Source organism: Marmota flaviventris, chromosome 9 (genome assembly GCF_047511675.1).
Source record: "Marmota flaviventris isolate mMarFla1 chromosome 9, mMarFla1.hap1, whole genome shotgun sequence".
Taxonomy (NCBI): Eukaryota; Metazoa; Chordata; class Mammalia; order Rodentia; family Sciuridae; genus Marmota; species Marmota flaviventris.
The window spans coordinates 5,577,048-5,592,021 of NC_092506.1; the positions used below are offsets into that span (position 1 = coordinate 5,577,048).

Here is a 14,974-nt window from a genome sequence, read left to right on the forward strand (position 1 = left end):
AGCAGTGGGAAACACAGGGACTTGGTGCCAAACGGATGGAGGCTGACTCCTGGCGGGTGACCCAAGCCAGCGCGTGGCCTCTCTAGGCCTGTTTCCTCAAGGGGCATGGCAAGGGGAATGAGATGGAGGTTGAGCGCAGCCCACACAGGGCTCTTCATCCCGCCAGAGATAAGCCGCCCTTACACGGGTTCTTCTGCGTTTTCCCTCTCCCTTTTCTTTTCCTGGGAAAGAGACTCTGCCAGCACCCTTTAGTCATCCAGGCTGGTGGATTCTCAAGGAAGGGTGAGGAAGTAACTAGTGCTCAGGGTCACAGACCTGATAGAGAGAGACCTGGCAACCACTGCCTGTGGGACCTACCGGGACACCTAAGTCCCCCAGGGTGAGACAGGATTGGGTGGATCTAGGAGGGAGGCCTGTGGACTGGTGGCCAGGCCTCCAGGGAGGTGGTGGAGGAAAGAAAGGAAAGTGCCAGGGATCTTCAGGCCATGGCCTCATTTTGATTTTTAGTAAGAAGCTCTGGCAGCTCAACGACTTGGGAGGAGCTCAAGTTTGAGGGCAGCAAGACTCGGTCTCAAAATAAAATAAAAAGTGCTTGGGGTGGAGCTTAGGAGTAGAGCACTTGCCTACCATGTTTGGGGCCCTGGGTTCTATCCCCAGCACTGGAAGAAAAAAAAGAAGCAGCCGCTGCAAGACCCACGAGTGTCCACCGGGAAGAATGGGACCGCTGGGCCACCCCTGCCTGGCTCCTTCGAGTGTTGCTTTATCTACACCTTGAGCCGAGAGCACTAATGCTTACAACTTAAAAACAGGCAGCAAAACTACCCGCAGACACTGTTTGGAGGCGGGGCGGGGGCGGTCCTGGGACGCCTAGGAGGCGTGGCCCCAGGTGCGGGATCCGGACCCGGGCTTCAGCCCATCCTGGCGACTCCCGCGGACGCACCTGCAGCGCGCTCGGCCCGCCGCAGCCCGACCCCGGCCGGCCGCTCGCCCGGGGGCTGCAGGTGCGGCTCGTGAGCTCCGCCCTCCCGGCCCCGCCCCCTCAACTCTCCCCGCCCCTCCGCGCGTGACCTCGGCCCCGCCCCCGCGAGCCCCCGCCCCGCTCCCTCCCACTCCTCTGTCACTTCCTGATTCCCGCTTCCTGCTTCCCGGAGGCTGGGATCCCGAGCTGCCCGAGGCCGCCGCCGCAGCCCCCGGCGTCCCCGGTCAGCGGTGAGCGGTGAGCGGTGAGCGCGGCGGGGCCGGGCTGGGGGCGCGGCCGGGGCGGGGGCGCGAGGCCCAGGGGCCCTTCCCCTCCGCGGCGCCCCACCCGCGGTCCCAACTCCCCCGGCCGCGCAGCCTCTGCCCTCCTGAGCCCGGGTCACTGGAAGTGGGTCCCCCGAACCGCGCTCCGAGATGTCCCTCCGCCCGCAGCGCGGCCGTGACCCCCGCCGGTCCTGCCAGGGCCGTGGGCCGGGCTAACTGCAGCTCCCTGCACATTCCTTGGTTCTCAGAACTGGGCCTCCCTCCGCCCCACAGTGTGGAGACCTTTCCTGCCTCCTCTCCTCCCTTCCCGACACCCAGCCTCCTCGTCCCCGGGCCGGAAGGTCTGTTCCGAACCGGGCGGACCTACAGAAATACTAAGTTTTCCCGTTTCCGCACCACCCCACCCCCAACACACACACACACCGCAGCCACGGAGGGTCCCAAGGAGATTTCTCAAAGCCCCTTAGGACGCAGCAGTGGCCAGCACCAGGGGTCGTCGTACTTACCCTGTCAGATCACCGCTTGGGGAGCCTGCCAGAGTCCCATTCTGCAACTGGGGAAACTGAGACCCAGGCGGGTGATGTTGCCTAGGCCCCCAGCCATATCCTTCCGTGTTCCCTTCAAGCACGGGTGGGAAAGCTCAGGGTCGTGAGGACGGGGCTGATCCAGGCCTCTCTGCGCTGCAGACATGTCCTTTCGCAAAGTGGTTCGGCAGAGCAAATTCCGGCATGTGTTTGGCCAACCGGTCAAGAATGACCAATGCTACGAGGACATCCGCGTGTCCCGTGTTACCTGGGACAGCACCTTCTGCGCAGTCAACCCTAAGTTCCTGGCAGTAATTGTGGAAGCCAGTGGTGGGGGTGCCTTCCTGGTGCTTCCCCTGAACAAGGTGGGCCTTGTTGGGACAGGGAGGCAGGCTGTGGGGAGGGCCAGAAGCACAGCACCACTCCTGGCAGCAGGTCCTACTTTGAAGCCCCCTCCTTGCCCGTCCTCTCACTAGGCAGGTGTCAATCCAGATTTACTGCCCAAGAGGTGTTTGTGCAGGTGGAATCAGTGTTTATTGCCACTGAGTCAGGGTCAAAGGCAGCAGGCACTTCCTGCTCAGCTAGTGGGTGGGGCACCTTCACATCTAGGCCCCCAGTGAGCCCCATCTGACTTGCCCCCTCCTGCCTGCAGACAGGCCGCATTGACAAGGCCTACCCAACCGTGTGTGGGCACACAGGACCTGTCCTGGACATCGACTGGTGTCCCCACAATGATGAAGTCATTGCCAGCGGCTCAGAGGATTGTACAGTCATGGTGAGGCACAGGACTGTTCGGGCCAAGGTCTCCAGTGTGGCCCAGGGCTGCTGGCAGCAGGGGTAAGCAGAGGCCTCAGCCCAGCAGCCCCATCTCTACCACAGGTGTGGCAGATCCCGGAGAATGGGCTGGTCTCCCCGCTGACAGAGCCAGTGGTGGTGCTAGAAGGGCACACCAAGCGTGTGGGCATCGTGACCTGGCACCCCACAGCCCGGAACGTGCTGCTCAGTGCAGGTCTGCACCGCACCCTACCCTGCCCCCACACCCCTCTCCATATGTGGCTCTGGGACATCCTAGTGGTCTCTCCTGGGCCCATCTGACAGATGAGGAAGCTGAGCCGTGCAGAGGTCAAGAGGCCCAGTTCAGTCCCAGGGGAGTGGGCAAAGCTGACCTGTTGGGCTGATGGCCTTCCATCCACCAGGCTGTGATAATGTGGTGCTCATCTGGAATGTGGGCACAGCGGAGGAGCTGTACCGCTTGGACACCCTGCACCCTGACCTCATCTACAATGTCAGCTGGAACCGCAATGGCAGCCTTTTCTGCTCAGCTTGCAAGGACAAGAGTGTCCGCATCATTGACCCCCGCCGGGGCACCCTGGTGGCAGTATGTGGCTTTGGGGGCTGAGGACAGTGGACAGGCCAAGGGACTTGATCTGTGCACTACACTAACCACCTGACTCTCACACAGGAGCGGGAGAAAGCCCATGAGGGGGCCCGGCCCATGCGGGCCATCTTCTTGGCAGATGGCAAGGTGTTCACTACGGGCTTCAGCCGCATGAGTGAGCGGCAGCTGGCACTCTGGGACCCAGTGAGTGGCCATGGTTGGCCTGAGGAGGCAGGCTCAAGACGGGCCCCAACCTGGCTCCATCCTGGGCAGGGGTCACCATGCAGAGGCTTGTGGTTCACAGGTCCTCAGCTTGGCCCTGCAGGGCCCTGTCCCACACCTGTTGGCTTCTGCACAGTGACCTCAGTGGCCCCTGTGAGCCAGGGACTGTGCTATGCAGCCCCTTCAAGCTCCCTGTAGTGAGGACCTTCTCAGTACTTGCTCAGTGACCTGGAGTAGTGTTGAGGCCTGCAGGAGGCTGGGAGGGTGGGCCCCTGGGGTGGAGAGAAGCCAGGGGTCTGCTGGGGTCCCTGGTATGGACAAAAGCTTGGAGGGGAAAAGAACCCACTGGCATGCTGGGGCAGTGCTGGCTGGCATGTGAGCCCATCTGTGGCCACTCCTGGTGGGCATTTCCAATTTTGGCCTCACTGCCTCCCATGCAGGAGAACCTCGAGGAGCCCATGGCCCTGCAGGAACTAGACTCCAGCAACGGGGCCCTGCTGCCCTTCTACGACCCCGACACCAGTGTGGTCTACGTCTGTGGCAAGGTGGGGCTGGGTATGGCTGGTGGGGGCAGGGGAGGTGCACAGCCAAGAGCTGAACCCCCCGTTGCCCCCCCAGGGCGACTCCAGCATCCGGTACTTTGAGATCACAGACGAGTCCCCCTATATCCACTTCCTGAACACGTTCACCAGCAAGGAGCCCCAGAGGGGCATGGGCAGTATGCCCAAGAGGGGCTTGGAGGTCAGCAAGTGTGAGATTGCCCGGTAAGAGGGGCCATTGTGGCAGCCATCTTAGGGACTCAGCCTGAGAGCAGAGGCCAGGCTGTGGGCACCCAGTGTCAGGTCAGTTGGGAGGCTCAGGGATCAGCCTGTGGCAATTGTTGGGGCAGGTAGGCAGCCTGCACAAGGGGTGTCGGGGACTTGGGTCAGCCTGTGGGAAGGTCCGAGTGAGGACAGGAAACGGAGGGTGGATAGATCTGGGGGAACTAATGGGGGTTCCACCCATGGCCGCTCCCCTACCCTCCCTTTCCCAGGTTCTACAAACTGCATGAGCGCAAGTGTGAGCCCATTGTCATGACTGTGCCAAGAAAGGTGACGCCACCTGCTCCCTCCTCTAGCAGACGGGCCATTGAGGGTGTTTGGAGTGGGGCCTGTGATTGGGTGTGGTTGGTGGGCTGCACAAATGCCCATATGCCCTGGTACCAGCCAGGGGTTGGGCTGTGCCTGGCAGGGGACAAGCAGGAATGACACAGGGCAAGCTGAGGCCTTGCCCAGATGAGCCACAGAGAGGGGTCGGGCAGTCAGGGCAGAGCAGCAGCCATGGAAGGCCTCCTGTAGGAGGGTGGAGAGAGGGTCTGGCTGCCGGGGAGAGTCCCACGAGGAGGAACCACAGGCTGGCTTCAGAGGGCCAGCCCCGGACACACTACCACTATTCTCCAGCCAGCGTCCACTGAGTGCCCGACGCATTGTGCCAGGCGCGCCTCAGAGCAGAGCTGAGGGAGAGCGGTAGGGCCTGCCCCAGGAGCTCACAGTCCACGGGGCACAAGTGTGTCCCCCAGAATCCTACAAAGCCACCTCACTAGCCCCTGTGGTTTCAGGGGAGGGTGGTGGCAGGGCCCTGCTCAGGAAGGAAGGCTGGGAAGGCTTTGGGGGAACTGCTGCACCAGCAGGAGGGAAGTGAAAGCGGGCCTTGGGCTGAGAAGGGCGCGCGGGGCCAGGCCAGGAGGGGAAAGGTCGAGAGTGCCAGGATGGCGCCCAGGAGGGCCTGAGGCAGCAGCCACGCAGGGTCACTGATGGGCTCCAGCTGACCCTGGCCTCCCTGCTGCAGTCTGACCTCTTCCAGGATGATCTGTACCCCGACACAGCTGGGCCTGAAGCCGCTCTGGAGGCGGAGGAGTGGGTGAGCGGGCGGGATGCAGACCCCATCCTCATCTCACTGCGGGAGGCCTACGTGCCCAGCAAACAGCGGGACCTGAAGGTCAGCCGGCGCAACGTGTTATCGGACAGCCGGCTCGCCAGCTCCACCCGCCCAGGGTCCTCCATATCTGCTGTTGCCATTGCTGATGCCACTTCTGGTGGCAGCCTTGTTGGGGCTGGGGTATGTGTCCCACAGTCAGGTGGTGCTGGGGAAGTTCCAATGTTGCCCCTGTCTGCTGTGTGTCCTTGAACCGTACATTGCCCTCTCTGGGCCTCGGGCCTCTGCCTGGTTGGTGGTAGGTTTGGGGAAGGCTGCAGTAAATGGACTTCTGATGTCCTCACAGGAGGCCGGGAAGCTAGAGGAGGTGATGCAGGAGCTGCGGGCACTGCGGGCCATGGTCAAGGAGCAAGGGGAGCGCATCTGCCGCCTGGAGGAGCAGCTGGGCCGCATGGAGAATGGGGACGCATAGGACCACACCAGCGATGCCACTCCCCCACCCCGTCCCCTCCTCCTCCTTCACCCCTTTTCACTCAGCTTCTGCTGGCAGGTCATAGCAGGTCACTGGCTGCCAAGGGACTCTGGGGCAGGTCAGGGGCCAGCTCCCATCCCGACCACTGCCTGGCTATTGTCATTGTTCCTGTGGAGGGTTTTTGTACCAAGGCAAGCTCGCTTGTCCTCTGAGGGACCATCTGCCCCACCAGCTCACTCCCCTCTGCCTCCCAAAGGAAGTGGCAGGGATGGGCTCTATATTTTCATTCCAAATAAATTTCTTTCTAAAAGCCCGGTGGCATGCTGAACCGGGGGGCTGAGAGGGTCTGGAATGTGGGGACAGATGAGGCAGAGAAGTCAGAGATCTGAGAAAGTCGAGGGTTGTGAGCAGCCAATGTCATTCTCAGGCCGAGAGGCAGAGACGCTGAGCCAGACCGGACCCATCCGCAGCCGCATCCTGCTTTGAGCTGGTGCCTGGTGCATCCTCTGGGAGGCCTGGTCACAGCCCCCTAGTCCCAGCTTCACCCAGAAAAGCCAGTGAGGATCTGGTGTTGGGCAGGGTGGTCCTGAGAGGTGGAGGCCCCACCAGGGTCCTGTGGCAGGCAAGAGTGGGTGGGTACTGTGGACAGGAAGCGGAAGTGTCGGGTAACCCCCAGCTGCACTAGAGCTCTGGGGCTCATTTCTCACTCAACGTAGCCAGAGCCGGAGGTGGGCACCCAGCGTGAGGCCAGCGGACCAATGGTGAGCACTGCCACTGGGTTCTTGGGGCAGGAGCATAGGAGACTGGGGCTAGAACTTCGGGCCCCAAGAGCTAAGAAGGACCCACCACCATTGGGACCCAGGGATAGAGGCATGACTTGGAACCAGCACGGGCAGAAGCTGGGCCTCACCTCTGAGCTGGGCTTGGCTTCCTAGGGCTCGGCCCAGGTGCTGTTACCTCACTCCAGGCCCCGCCCCTTCGAGATCCCTGGGATAGAGCTCCACTGGTCCTTCCACTGGTCCTCCCAAGCTGCGCCTATCCCTGGAGCCTAGGGCGCTGAAGACTTGCACACTCCCCTCCCCCTGCCATCACTCCCCACCTGCTTTGTTCCAACCGCAGGCTTCCTCTGTCAGTGCACCCGCCACCCCCAGCCCTGCACGCCTGAGAGCCTCAGGGACAGGCCACATTGCTGAGCGGAAACCTTGCAGCTGGGGCACCCCTGTGGTTGGGAGGAAGAGGGGCCTCAAGGACCTCCATCCTGGGACCCAGTAAACAGAGGGGAGGTGGTTACCTCTGGGTTGGTCCAGCCCTTCCATCCCCACCTGCAGAAAATCCAGCCCTGATAGCAGCCTCGCAGGCCCCCTACCCCCAAGCAGAGTTTTGCCAGACTCAGTCAAGATTTATTGAGCACCTACTATGGACCAGGTGTTGTTTATAGGTGGTTGGTCATCAAAATGCCATCTCCCTGAAGCTTACTCTGCTGGGGGAGGTGAGCCAACAGAAAAGATGAGTAGAAGTACTTCCTGTGTAAGATGTGGCGGGAGAAAGAGTGGTTTGGGGGCATCAAGAATGCTGGTGGGGGGCTGGGGATATGGCTCAGTTGGTAGAGTGCTTGCCTCATATGCACAAGGCCCTGGTTTTGATCCCCAACACCAGAAAAAAAAGAAAGAAAAAAGAAAAAGTGTGCTAGGGAGTGATGTACTAATGACCAGCTGGTTGTAATCCAGGTCAGACCAGGAGTCCTCTCAGCGAGGCCTAAGCCAGGAGCACGGGCAGCCATGTGGCTTTTTGGAGTGGAGCATTCTGGGCAGAGGGAAGAGGCAGTGTGGAGGCCCAGGCAAGAGCAGGCCAGGGTGGTTGGGAGTAAGACCAGTGGTGCCTAGGGGCAGGGGCGCATGACAGTGGCCAGGGCCATGACCAAATAAGGACTTGGGCTTTTCTGCTTGACTGTCCCCATTTTGCCTGAGAGGCAACTGTGGACCTTCTTGGAAAGGAACAGAAAGCAGATTTGGCCACCCCGCCTGGTGCCACCCTGGTGATGAGCCCCCCCACCTGTCTCCTGCAGGCTCTGCTCTGTGCCCTTGGTCTTGGCACACTGCTGGCCTTGCCAGGGGCCCTGGGTTCGGGCGATGCGAAGGACAGCGTGGGCTCCAGCTCTGTCACCGTAGTGCTGCTGCTACTGCTGCTGCTGCTGCTAGTCACTGCCCTGGCCCTGGCCTGGCGCCGCCTCAGTCGCGACTCTGGGGGCTACTACCACCCAGCCCGCCTAGGCGCTGCACTGTGGGGTCGCACCCGCCGCCTCCTCTGGGCCAGCCCCCCAGGTCGCTGGCTGCAGGCCCGCACTGAGCTGGGGCCACTAGATGACCCAGAGCAGCAGGAAGAGGAGCAGGATGTAGAAGATGAGGACATCACGGACGGTGGCCCAGAGAAGGCTGGACCCCAGGAAGAGGGGCAGCGGTGCAGAACAGGACCCCACCAGGAGCAGGCTGAGGAAGCACAGGACAGCGATGTGGAAGGGGGCCTGGGTCTTGGCTCCCAGGGGCCAGTGGGCTCAGGGGGCAGTGCAGAGGCCCTGCTGAGTGACCTACACGCCTTCTCAGGCAGCGCAGCCTGGGACGACAGCGCCGGGGCCTCAGGGGGACAGGGCCTCCATGTTACAGCTCTATAGAGGCGAGCCTCAGAGTCCGGTCCCTGCTACAGCCTCTCTGCTTCCCAAGTGCCACAGTGGAACACAGCCTGCCCTGGACTTGCTGTCACTCCCCCCACCTCATGGAGTACCTTGGACCGTCATCCCCACCAATTCCCAGGCCTGTGCAGCCCCACCCCCTCCAAAGGCCACCCACCCCATGGGCATTGTTTGAAATAAAACCTCTTCACCCTGTGGTTCTGTGGTCCTATAGTGTCCCCTTCTCTCTCTAAGCAGGGGCTCCTGGCACAAACCCACCCACCCTGAGAATCCAGCAGAAGCCAATCAGTGCCATGATTCAGTCCTTTAATTTGCAAGGGCACAACTGAACGTGGTGGCCCCCAGGTGGCCAGTGGGGCCCTCCTGCCAGCAGTGGTAGCCTGAGGCTTCGAGACACATGATTCTGGGGCTCACCCACCCCTGACAGAGGCACCTGCTCCCCGCAGACACAGCCAGTCCAGCCTGCAGAGAAGGCCTCAGTGCTGCCAGTGCCCCACCCCCTTCCTACCGCCCGGGGCGCGCACGGCCCCTCTTAGACTTCTTGGTCCCTGAGGGGGGACGGATGGGGAGGGGAGCAGTGCTCGAGATCGGTGGTGGCGGCGGCGGCGGCAGCAGTGGAGGTAGAGGTGGCTCCATGGGCTCTGGTGGGCCAGGGGTGGGCCGGAACCCCTCAAAGGGGGAGAACTTGAGGGGGCTGCAATGGAGACCAAGGCACAGTCAGGGCCTCCCAGGCCCTGCCAGGGGTGCTGCACCGGGTCAGGGAGGGCAGGTTCTACACCGCCTGGGCACACAGGCTGTGCTCCACCAACTGCCATCCAGGCAGCCCCTGCCACCAGTGTGCAGGGACTGAGTTCCCATGGGAGGCAGAAACTGAGGCTGGCCCTGGCTAAGAGCCTTGGCCAAAGCAGCCCAAAACTAGCTAGCCTCTTGTCTGCCGGGGCTCCCTGTCCCAGCCACACACTTCCCGCTGCCTTGGTACCTGATGGGGGTTCGCGGGCTGCTGTTGAGGCGCCTGGGGGAGCGCAGCTTGGGCTGAAAGGAGAAGCCCTCTTTGATGCTGTCCAGGACTGAGGGTGCCACGTATGTGAAACCCTGGGGGAGAGGCGAGGCCGGCAGCGCGTGGCATCATTACTCCTCAGCCACAATCCCGGTCTGGGTGCCCACGACCTCCAGACCCCCAGCACTCACCAGGAAGGCCTGGTTGGCGCTTTCACTCAACGTTGTGTCATCAGGACTATCCACTGGTGTCTGCCGTGTGAAGCGCGTGTCAAACTGGCTCACGTCCTCCTCTGACTGCTGTGGACAGATCCACGTGGGGAGGGTCAGGGGGGAGTCCAAGGGGCATCCTCTGCCTGTCACAGGGCCAACATGACCTGCACTCACCAGACTTGGCCTGATAGGAGGGTCCACACGGCGAGCCAAGAGGTCATCCCAATTGATGTGCCGGAAGAAGGGGTGCCTCTGGGGTAGAAAGCACCGAGATGGGCCAGCAGCTCCTCAGTAACTCCCTCTGTGTCTCGCTCTGGCCCCAGACTCACCTGCACATCAGCAGCATCCCCTGGGCCACCCCCAATCCGTTGGCTGGGATTCCGCTTCAGAAACTGTGGGACCAGGGCAGCAGGTGAGGGCCTGGGGAGGCACTGCTGTGTGTGCACCTAGCTCTTGGGGGCCTACTTGTGGTGAGGGAAGGTGAGGCAGGGCAGGGGGTGCTTCTGGAATGTGGCTGCACCTATTGAGCCCCTCACGACTTTCAGGATTGGGTCCCACGGTACCTTCTGCACCAAGTCTTTGCAAGGCCTCCCACGCTGCTGGCATCACCCGGGCAGACTGTGAGGATCTGATATTAAAACCTGATGGAGCTGAGCCCTCCCCCTCTGCACCCCAGCCACCAGCCTTTCTGGGGGAAAGAGCAGCCAGCTCATAGGGCACCCTTGTCTGATGAGGGCTGAGCCGCAGCCTACTGCTTACTGAGGCAGCAGTCTGTTGGAGCTGAGGCCTGGCCCAAGTGAGCACTCCTTTCCCTCCCAGAGGGACTACACAGGCTCCCCCATAGCCCAGGACATGTATACAAAGGCTAACAGGGCCTGAGAGAAGAGATGGGGGGGCCTGACCCTGGGCAGGAGGGAGCCCACCTTTTTGATAAGGTCCCTGGCATCTGGGGTGAGGTAGGGAGGCAGCACCAGCTTCCCCTTGATTATTTTATCCATGGTTTTCTTCCGGTTCTCTGCGGTGAAGGGTGGCTGGGGGAGGCAGAAGGTGAGGGGCGCCTGTGGGCCTCCCCAGGACCTTCCCCAGCCCCAGAGGGGAACCCTGCCCCCCACCCTCCTCCCGAGGAGGCTGGACTTGCCGATCCAGTGAGCATGTCGTACATCAGGGCCCCCAGGCTCCACCAGTCCACCACCCGGTTGTGGCCACTGCGCACCAGGATCTCAGGGGCCCTGGGGGCCAGGTGGAACTGTCAGTCAGGCCAGGCCCTCTCTGGCTGTCCTCCTGACCCCTAGGCCAGTCAGGCACCACTTACATGTACTCAATGGTGCCACAGAAGGTGTGAGTGACGGCACCCTCGTGAATTGACTCCTTGCAGAGTCCGAAATCCGTCAGTTTGATGTGGCCTGTGGAAGAATGTTGCGAGGGGTGGTCAGACCTGCCCCATCAGCAGCCTCTCAGCCTGCCCCGCAGACCCCGTGTATGCAGCTGCAAGTGTGTGCATGCACAAGTACACACCCTGGCTGTTGAGCATGATGTTCTCAGGCTTGAGGTCCCTATAGATGATGCCTTGAGAGTGGAGATGGCCCAGGGCCAGTGTGATCTCAGCCAGGTAGAAGCTGCAAGGACAGGATAGTGAGAGTGGTGTGGGGAAAGGGCTAGGATCTCTGGGGGAGGGGCAGGTTTCACACCCACCAGGCAGTGTCCTCCAAGAAGATGCCCTCTCGTTCCAGATGTGTGAAGAGCTCACCACCTGTGACACAATCACATCAGCAGTCCTGCTCCAGAACCCAGCCCCAATGCTCCCTCTGAGTGTTGGGTTCTTCTTGGGAGAAGTGGGGCTTGCAAATCCTGCCCTACCTGCCTCCCAGAGCTGCCGTGGGGACTCAATCAATTCAGCAAACATCTACCGACGCCTATTCGGTGCCTGGCCCTGTGCTGGGGGCAGAGATGAGGAGACCCAGCCATTGCCCTCAGGACGCTCAGTCTAGTGGGGAGACAGACACGTGCACACTGCTCTAGAATGCCAGGCTGAGGCAACAGCTCCAAGAGCTTTGCCAAAGAACCTTACAGTGCAGATAGGGAAGATTAAGATAATCCCAATACCAGAAACAGAACGTGCAGTGTGGCTGGGCTGCTCAGGGTGCTAAGATGGAGGAACAGAGCAGGATGTGCAGGCAGAGGCCCACGGAGCTCAGCTGATACAGGACTGCTGTGCAGTGAGGGGGAGTGGACAAGGAGGCCAGGCTTTGTGTGGGAAGCTAGAGACTCACGGGATTCTGAGGGGAAGGGTTAGAAGCAATCACACTCTAGAAAAATGACTCTGGCAGTTAGCAGAGGAAACACCAAAAAGCAGGTGAGCCAGGGCCTCAAGCTCAGTTAAGAAACAACTATGATCCCCACCTGAACCTGAGAGAGAAGAGGGGATGGGGCACACCAAAGAGGATGCAGCTAGATGGGACCCTAACTGGATGTAGGGCACACAGGGGGGAGGACAGGACAGAAGGGATGGCAGAAGTGGGTAAAATCACCCCCTGGATTTCTATACAAACAGCTGAGGGACACACCAGGCCCTAGTCAGACGTTTGCTGAATGAATGAAGGGATACGTGGACAAGTGGACAGATGTATGGGTGATGGGTGTGGGGGTCCCCTAGATGTCCTCCACAACCACACCTCTCAGGACTTCCTGAAACCCCAGTGCTTCTGTGCTGGTCCCCACCCCACCAGGGCCTGGCTGAGCCTGCACACCTACCACTGAGGCACTCCAGGATGAGGTAGAGCTTGCCACCCGTCTGGAAGGCATAGGCCAGTTCCACAATAAAGGGGTGCTTCACTGACTCTAGAATGTTCCGCTCAGCCTGTGTGTGTGCGGTATCCTTGGCATTGCGCACAATTTTGGCCTAGAGATGCAGAGATTGGTTAGAAGGTGGGGCACCCAGAACTCCTTCCATTCCTCAAGCTAAGCTCTTCCTTTTGTCCCATGTTCTGTTTTATTATTTTCCAGTAGAATGGCCCAACAGAACACAACTGCAAATGCTAGGCTGTGCAAAAGAGGAGCTAGTGCCTTTGTGCAAATGGGAGATAGTATTCTTTTGTTTTCTCTCTTTTTTAAATATTTTTCTTTAGTTTTTAATGGACCTTTATTATTTATTTATTTATTTATATGCGGTGCTGAGAATCAAATCCAGTACCTCACACATGCTAGGGAAGTACTCTACCACTGAGCCACAACCCCAGCCCAATTATTTTGTTTTCAATAAATATTTAAATACAACTGGGGGCTGGGGATGTGGCTCAAGCGGTAGCGTGCTCGCCTGGCATGCGTACAGCCCGGGTTCGATCCTCAGCACCACATACAAAGATGTTATGTCCGCCAATAACTAAAAAATAAATATTAAAAATTCTCTCTCTCTCTTTATAAAAAAAAATAAATAAATAAATAAATACAACTGGGTCCTAAAAGTGTACGGACTCTAGGTCTGACTGTGGACCCACAGTGACATCATCGTCCCCTGCCCTATAATCATTACATGAAACTGGGGTACCAATGGTCAAACCTGATCACAGTGAGTCTTTTCTAGAGCTTTCCCCAACCCTCTATACAGGATCTGGCTAGGACAAAGACAACTGGAATTTCTTGAAGGTCGCTAGGGTGTAACATTAAGTATTCTTGGTGTCCAGTCATTACCCTCTACCATCTTCTGTCATTCCATTGACTCTCTCCATGATTCTGCTATCAATAGTCATCCTTTTCAGGAACTGTTTTATCCTCAGTAAAGAGTTTCTCAACCTCAATGCTATTGATACCTTGGACCAGACAATTCTTTGTTGTGGGATTTTGTCCTGTGCCCTGTGTCCAGCAGCAATCTATGCAAGCAAGCAGCATGCCACTGGATGCTCACAGCACTCTTCTCTCCAGTCTTGACAATAAAAATTCTGCCTAAAATTGTCAAATACCCCCTGGGCAGCAAACTGCCCCCGTTTGGGAATCACCACAAAACAATACACATCACAATAGATAATAAACTAGCAAATGCCAAACACAGGGCCCAACTCCTCCATGGTGTTCAGAACTGCTGTCTTCCCAAAATCTGGCAGAGTACCCTGGGATGGCAGTCACTCAATATTTGCTGGCTGAGTGAATGACTCACCTTCCTCAGGACTTTCATGGCATATATTTTGCCCAAGTTGGTGCCTTGCACTTTTCGTACCTGGAACACCTGTAGGGCAGGGGAGACAGGATCAACTTCCCTCTCCACACCCTATCTTCAAGAAGCCCCACCCTCAAGCTCTGGAAGTGGGACCAAGAGGCCTTCAGTCACCCAAGGGTGGGGCAGTAAAGATCTCATCTGATTCTGGAGGGCTTGCCCTATTCTCCTTTATGGAATCCCATCAGAGGCTCTGCCGATTTGCAAGTCTAATCTATGCTGAAAAGCCTGTGCTGACAAGATGAGGGCACTGTACCTTGCCATAGCCCCCCTTGCCCAGGACTCGCAGCAGTTCAAAGCAGTGAGGCCCAATGCGCTCAGGGCCCAGGTTCACACTGGTCTCGGTCAGCTCCACCTCCTCATAGTGTCCCACGGGCCTACGAACACAAGAAGTTAAGGGGAGCAAGGCCCAGTGCTCCCCAGGTCCCCTTCCCTACTCCATTCCCCATCCCCAAGAGACCCTCACTCACTCCAGGCCGGCAGCCCTCGATTCGGTAAGGGGACACACGTCCTGTGAGAAACTGAGAGGTAAGACCAAGAGAGGTGCCGGGATACCTCCTGCCACCCCAAGCTGGGCTGCTTGGCCCAGGGAAGGAGGGCGCCAGGGATGGAGAGGGCAGGGGCCGGGCAAGGGCTGGGGAGCAGAGGATGAAAGGCCGGGAGCCGGGAACGAGGTCTGGGAGGGCGTGGGTCCGAGCGTGAGGAGGACCGGCGTTTGAAGGGGTCGCAGCCTACTCTGGGGCGGCGACAGCCACGGCTCAGGTCTCGGCCAGGTGACAAGCTCGGCTCCAACCCAGTCGTGACCAGGCGAAACACTCACCGCAGGACTGAACTCTGGCTCGCCCTCGCCCTCGCTGCCTTCCTCGGTCTCCAAGTCCAGATCGAACACGGCCGCCATGGCCGCGCCGGCCCGGCGGGCCCCTCCACGGGGATCTGGCGGCTCTGACTGACAGCCCGAGTCCCGAGCATGTACGTTATCACTCAGCGACCGCCACCGCGACCGCGCGCGGGGATGACGAAAAGTAACCCCGCCCTCTCTCGCGCAGGCCGCTCAGCCTGACGGGGAGGAAAGACGGCGTCTGCCTCAAGGCCTCTCGGGAGTTGTAGTCCGCGAGTGCCG

At 59.7% G+C, this 14,974-nt stretch overlaps 3 protein-coding genes across 9 annotated transcripts; 2 read left to right on the top strand and 1 right to left on the bottom strand.

Moving 5' to 3' along the window:
* The first annotated feature begins 1,113 nt into the window (after positions 1-1,113).
* Coro1b (coronin 1B) lies at positions 1,114-6,062 on the top strand. Of its 6 annotated transcripts, none has more exons than XM_027944459.2 (11): positions 1,114-1,216; positions 1,929-2,131; positions 2,419-2,541; positions 2,646-2,775; positions 2,963-3,144; positions 3,229-3,348; positions 3,807-3,911; positions 3,985-4,130; positions 4,400-4,457; positions 5,194-5,463; positions 5,627-6,062. In XM_027944459.2, exons 2-11 carry the CDS (start codon positions 1,931-1,933, stop codon positions 5,750-5,752), a joined length of 1,461 nt encoding a protein of 486 aa, XP_027800260.2. In that variant the 5' UTR covers positions 1,114-1,216; positions 1,929-1,930; the 3' UTR covers positions 5,753-6,062. The 6 variants fall into 6 exon arrangements, with proteins under 6 accessions (XP_027800260.2, XP_027800258.2, XP_027800262.2 ...); XM_027944457.2 differs by having other exon boundaries at positions 1,117-1,223; XM_027944461.2 differs by having other exon boundaries at positions 1,121-1,209.
* A 343-nt stretch (positions 6,063-6,405) lies between these two features.
* Ptprcap (protein tyrosine phosphatase receptor type C associated protein) lies at positions 6,406-8,635 on the top strand. Its single transcript, XM_027944464.2, has 2 exons — positions 6,406-6,513; positions 7,818-8,635. The coding sequence occupies exons 1-2, from the start codon at positions 6,511-6,513 to the stop codon at positions 8,418-8,420; spliced, it is 606 nt and encodes a 201-aa protein (XP_027800265.1). The 5' UTR covers positions 6,406-6,510; the 3' UTR covers positions 8,421-8,635.
* Positions 8,636-8,727: 92 nt separating this feature from the next.
* On the bottom strand, positions 8,728-14,838 carry Rps6kb2 (ribosomal protein S6 kinase B2). 2 transcript variants are annotated; one of them, XM_027944456.3, is made up of 15 exons: positions 14,675-14,826; positions 14,325-14,365; positions 14,111-14,231; positions 13,798-13,866; positions 12,399-12,546; positions 11,340-11,397; positions 11,163-11,263; positions 10,960-11,050; positions 10,786-10,876; positions 10,571-10,678; positions 9,977-10,039; positions 9,822-9,899; positions 9,627-9,734; positions 9,418-9,530; positions 8,728-9,132 (listed from the first exon to the last, which is right to left on the bottom strand). In XM_027944456.3, the coding sequence occupies exons 1-15, from the start codon at positions 14,750-14,752 to the stop codon at positions 8,943-8,945; spliced, it is 1,458 nt and encodes a 485-aa protein (XP_027800257.1). In that variant the 5' UTR covers positions 14,753-14,826; the 3' UTR covers positions 8,728-8,942. The 2 variants fall into 2 exon arrangements, with proteins under 2 accessions (XP_027800257.1, XP_027800256.1); XM_027944455.2 differs by lacking the exon at positions 14,325-14,365 and having other exon boundaries at positions 14,675-14,838.
* Between the last annotated feature and the right edge of the window lie 136 nt (positions 14,839-14,974).

Excerpts from the sequence above, each read along its gene's own strand:
- Rps6kb2 (XM_027944455.2), bottom strand. The coding sequence starts at position 14,823 with ATGCTCGGGACTCGGGCTGTCAGTCAGAGCCGCCAGATCCCCGTGGAG. Across the intron at positions 14,232-14,674 it reads AGCCAGAGTTCAGTCCTGCG|GCCCGTGGGACACTATGAGG; the intron begins GTGAGTGTTTCG and ends TTGTGTTCGTAG. Across the intron at positions 11,398-12,398 it reads CATCCTGGAGTGCCTCAGTG|GTGGTGAGCTCTTCACACAT; the intron begins GTAGGTGTGCAG and ends ATTGTGTCACAG.
- Coro1b (XM_027944459.2), top strand. The coding sequence starts at position 1,931 with ATGTCCTTTCGCAAAGTGGTTCGGCAGAGCAAATTCCGGCATGTGTTT. Across the intron at positions 4,131-4,399 it reads AGCAAGTGTGAGATTGCCCG|GTTCTACAAACTGCATGAGC; the intron begins GTAAGAGGGGCC and ends TCCCTTTCCCAG. Across the intron at positions 4,458-5,193 it reads TCATGACTGTGCCAAGAAAG|TCTGACCTCTTCCAGGATGA; the intron begins GTGACGCCACCT and ends TCCCTGCTGCAG.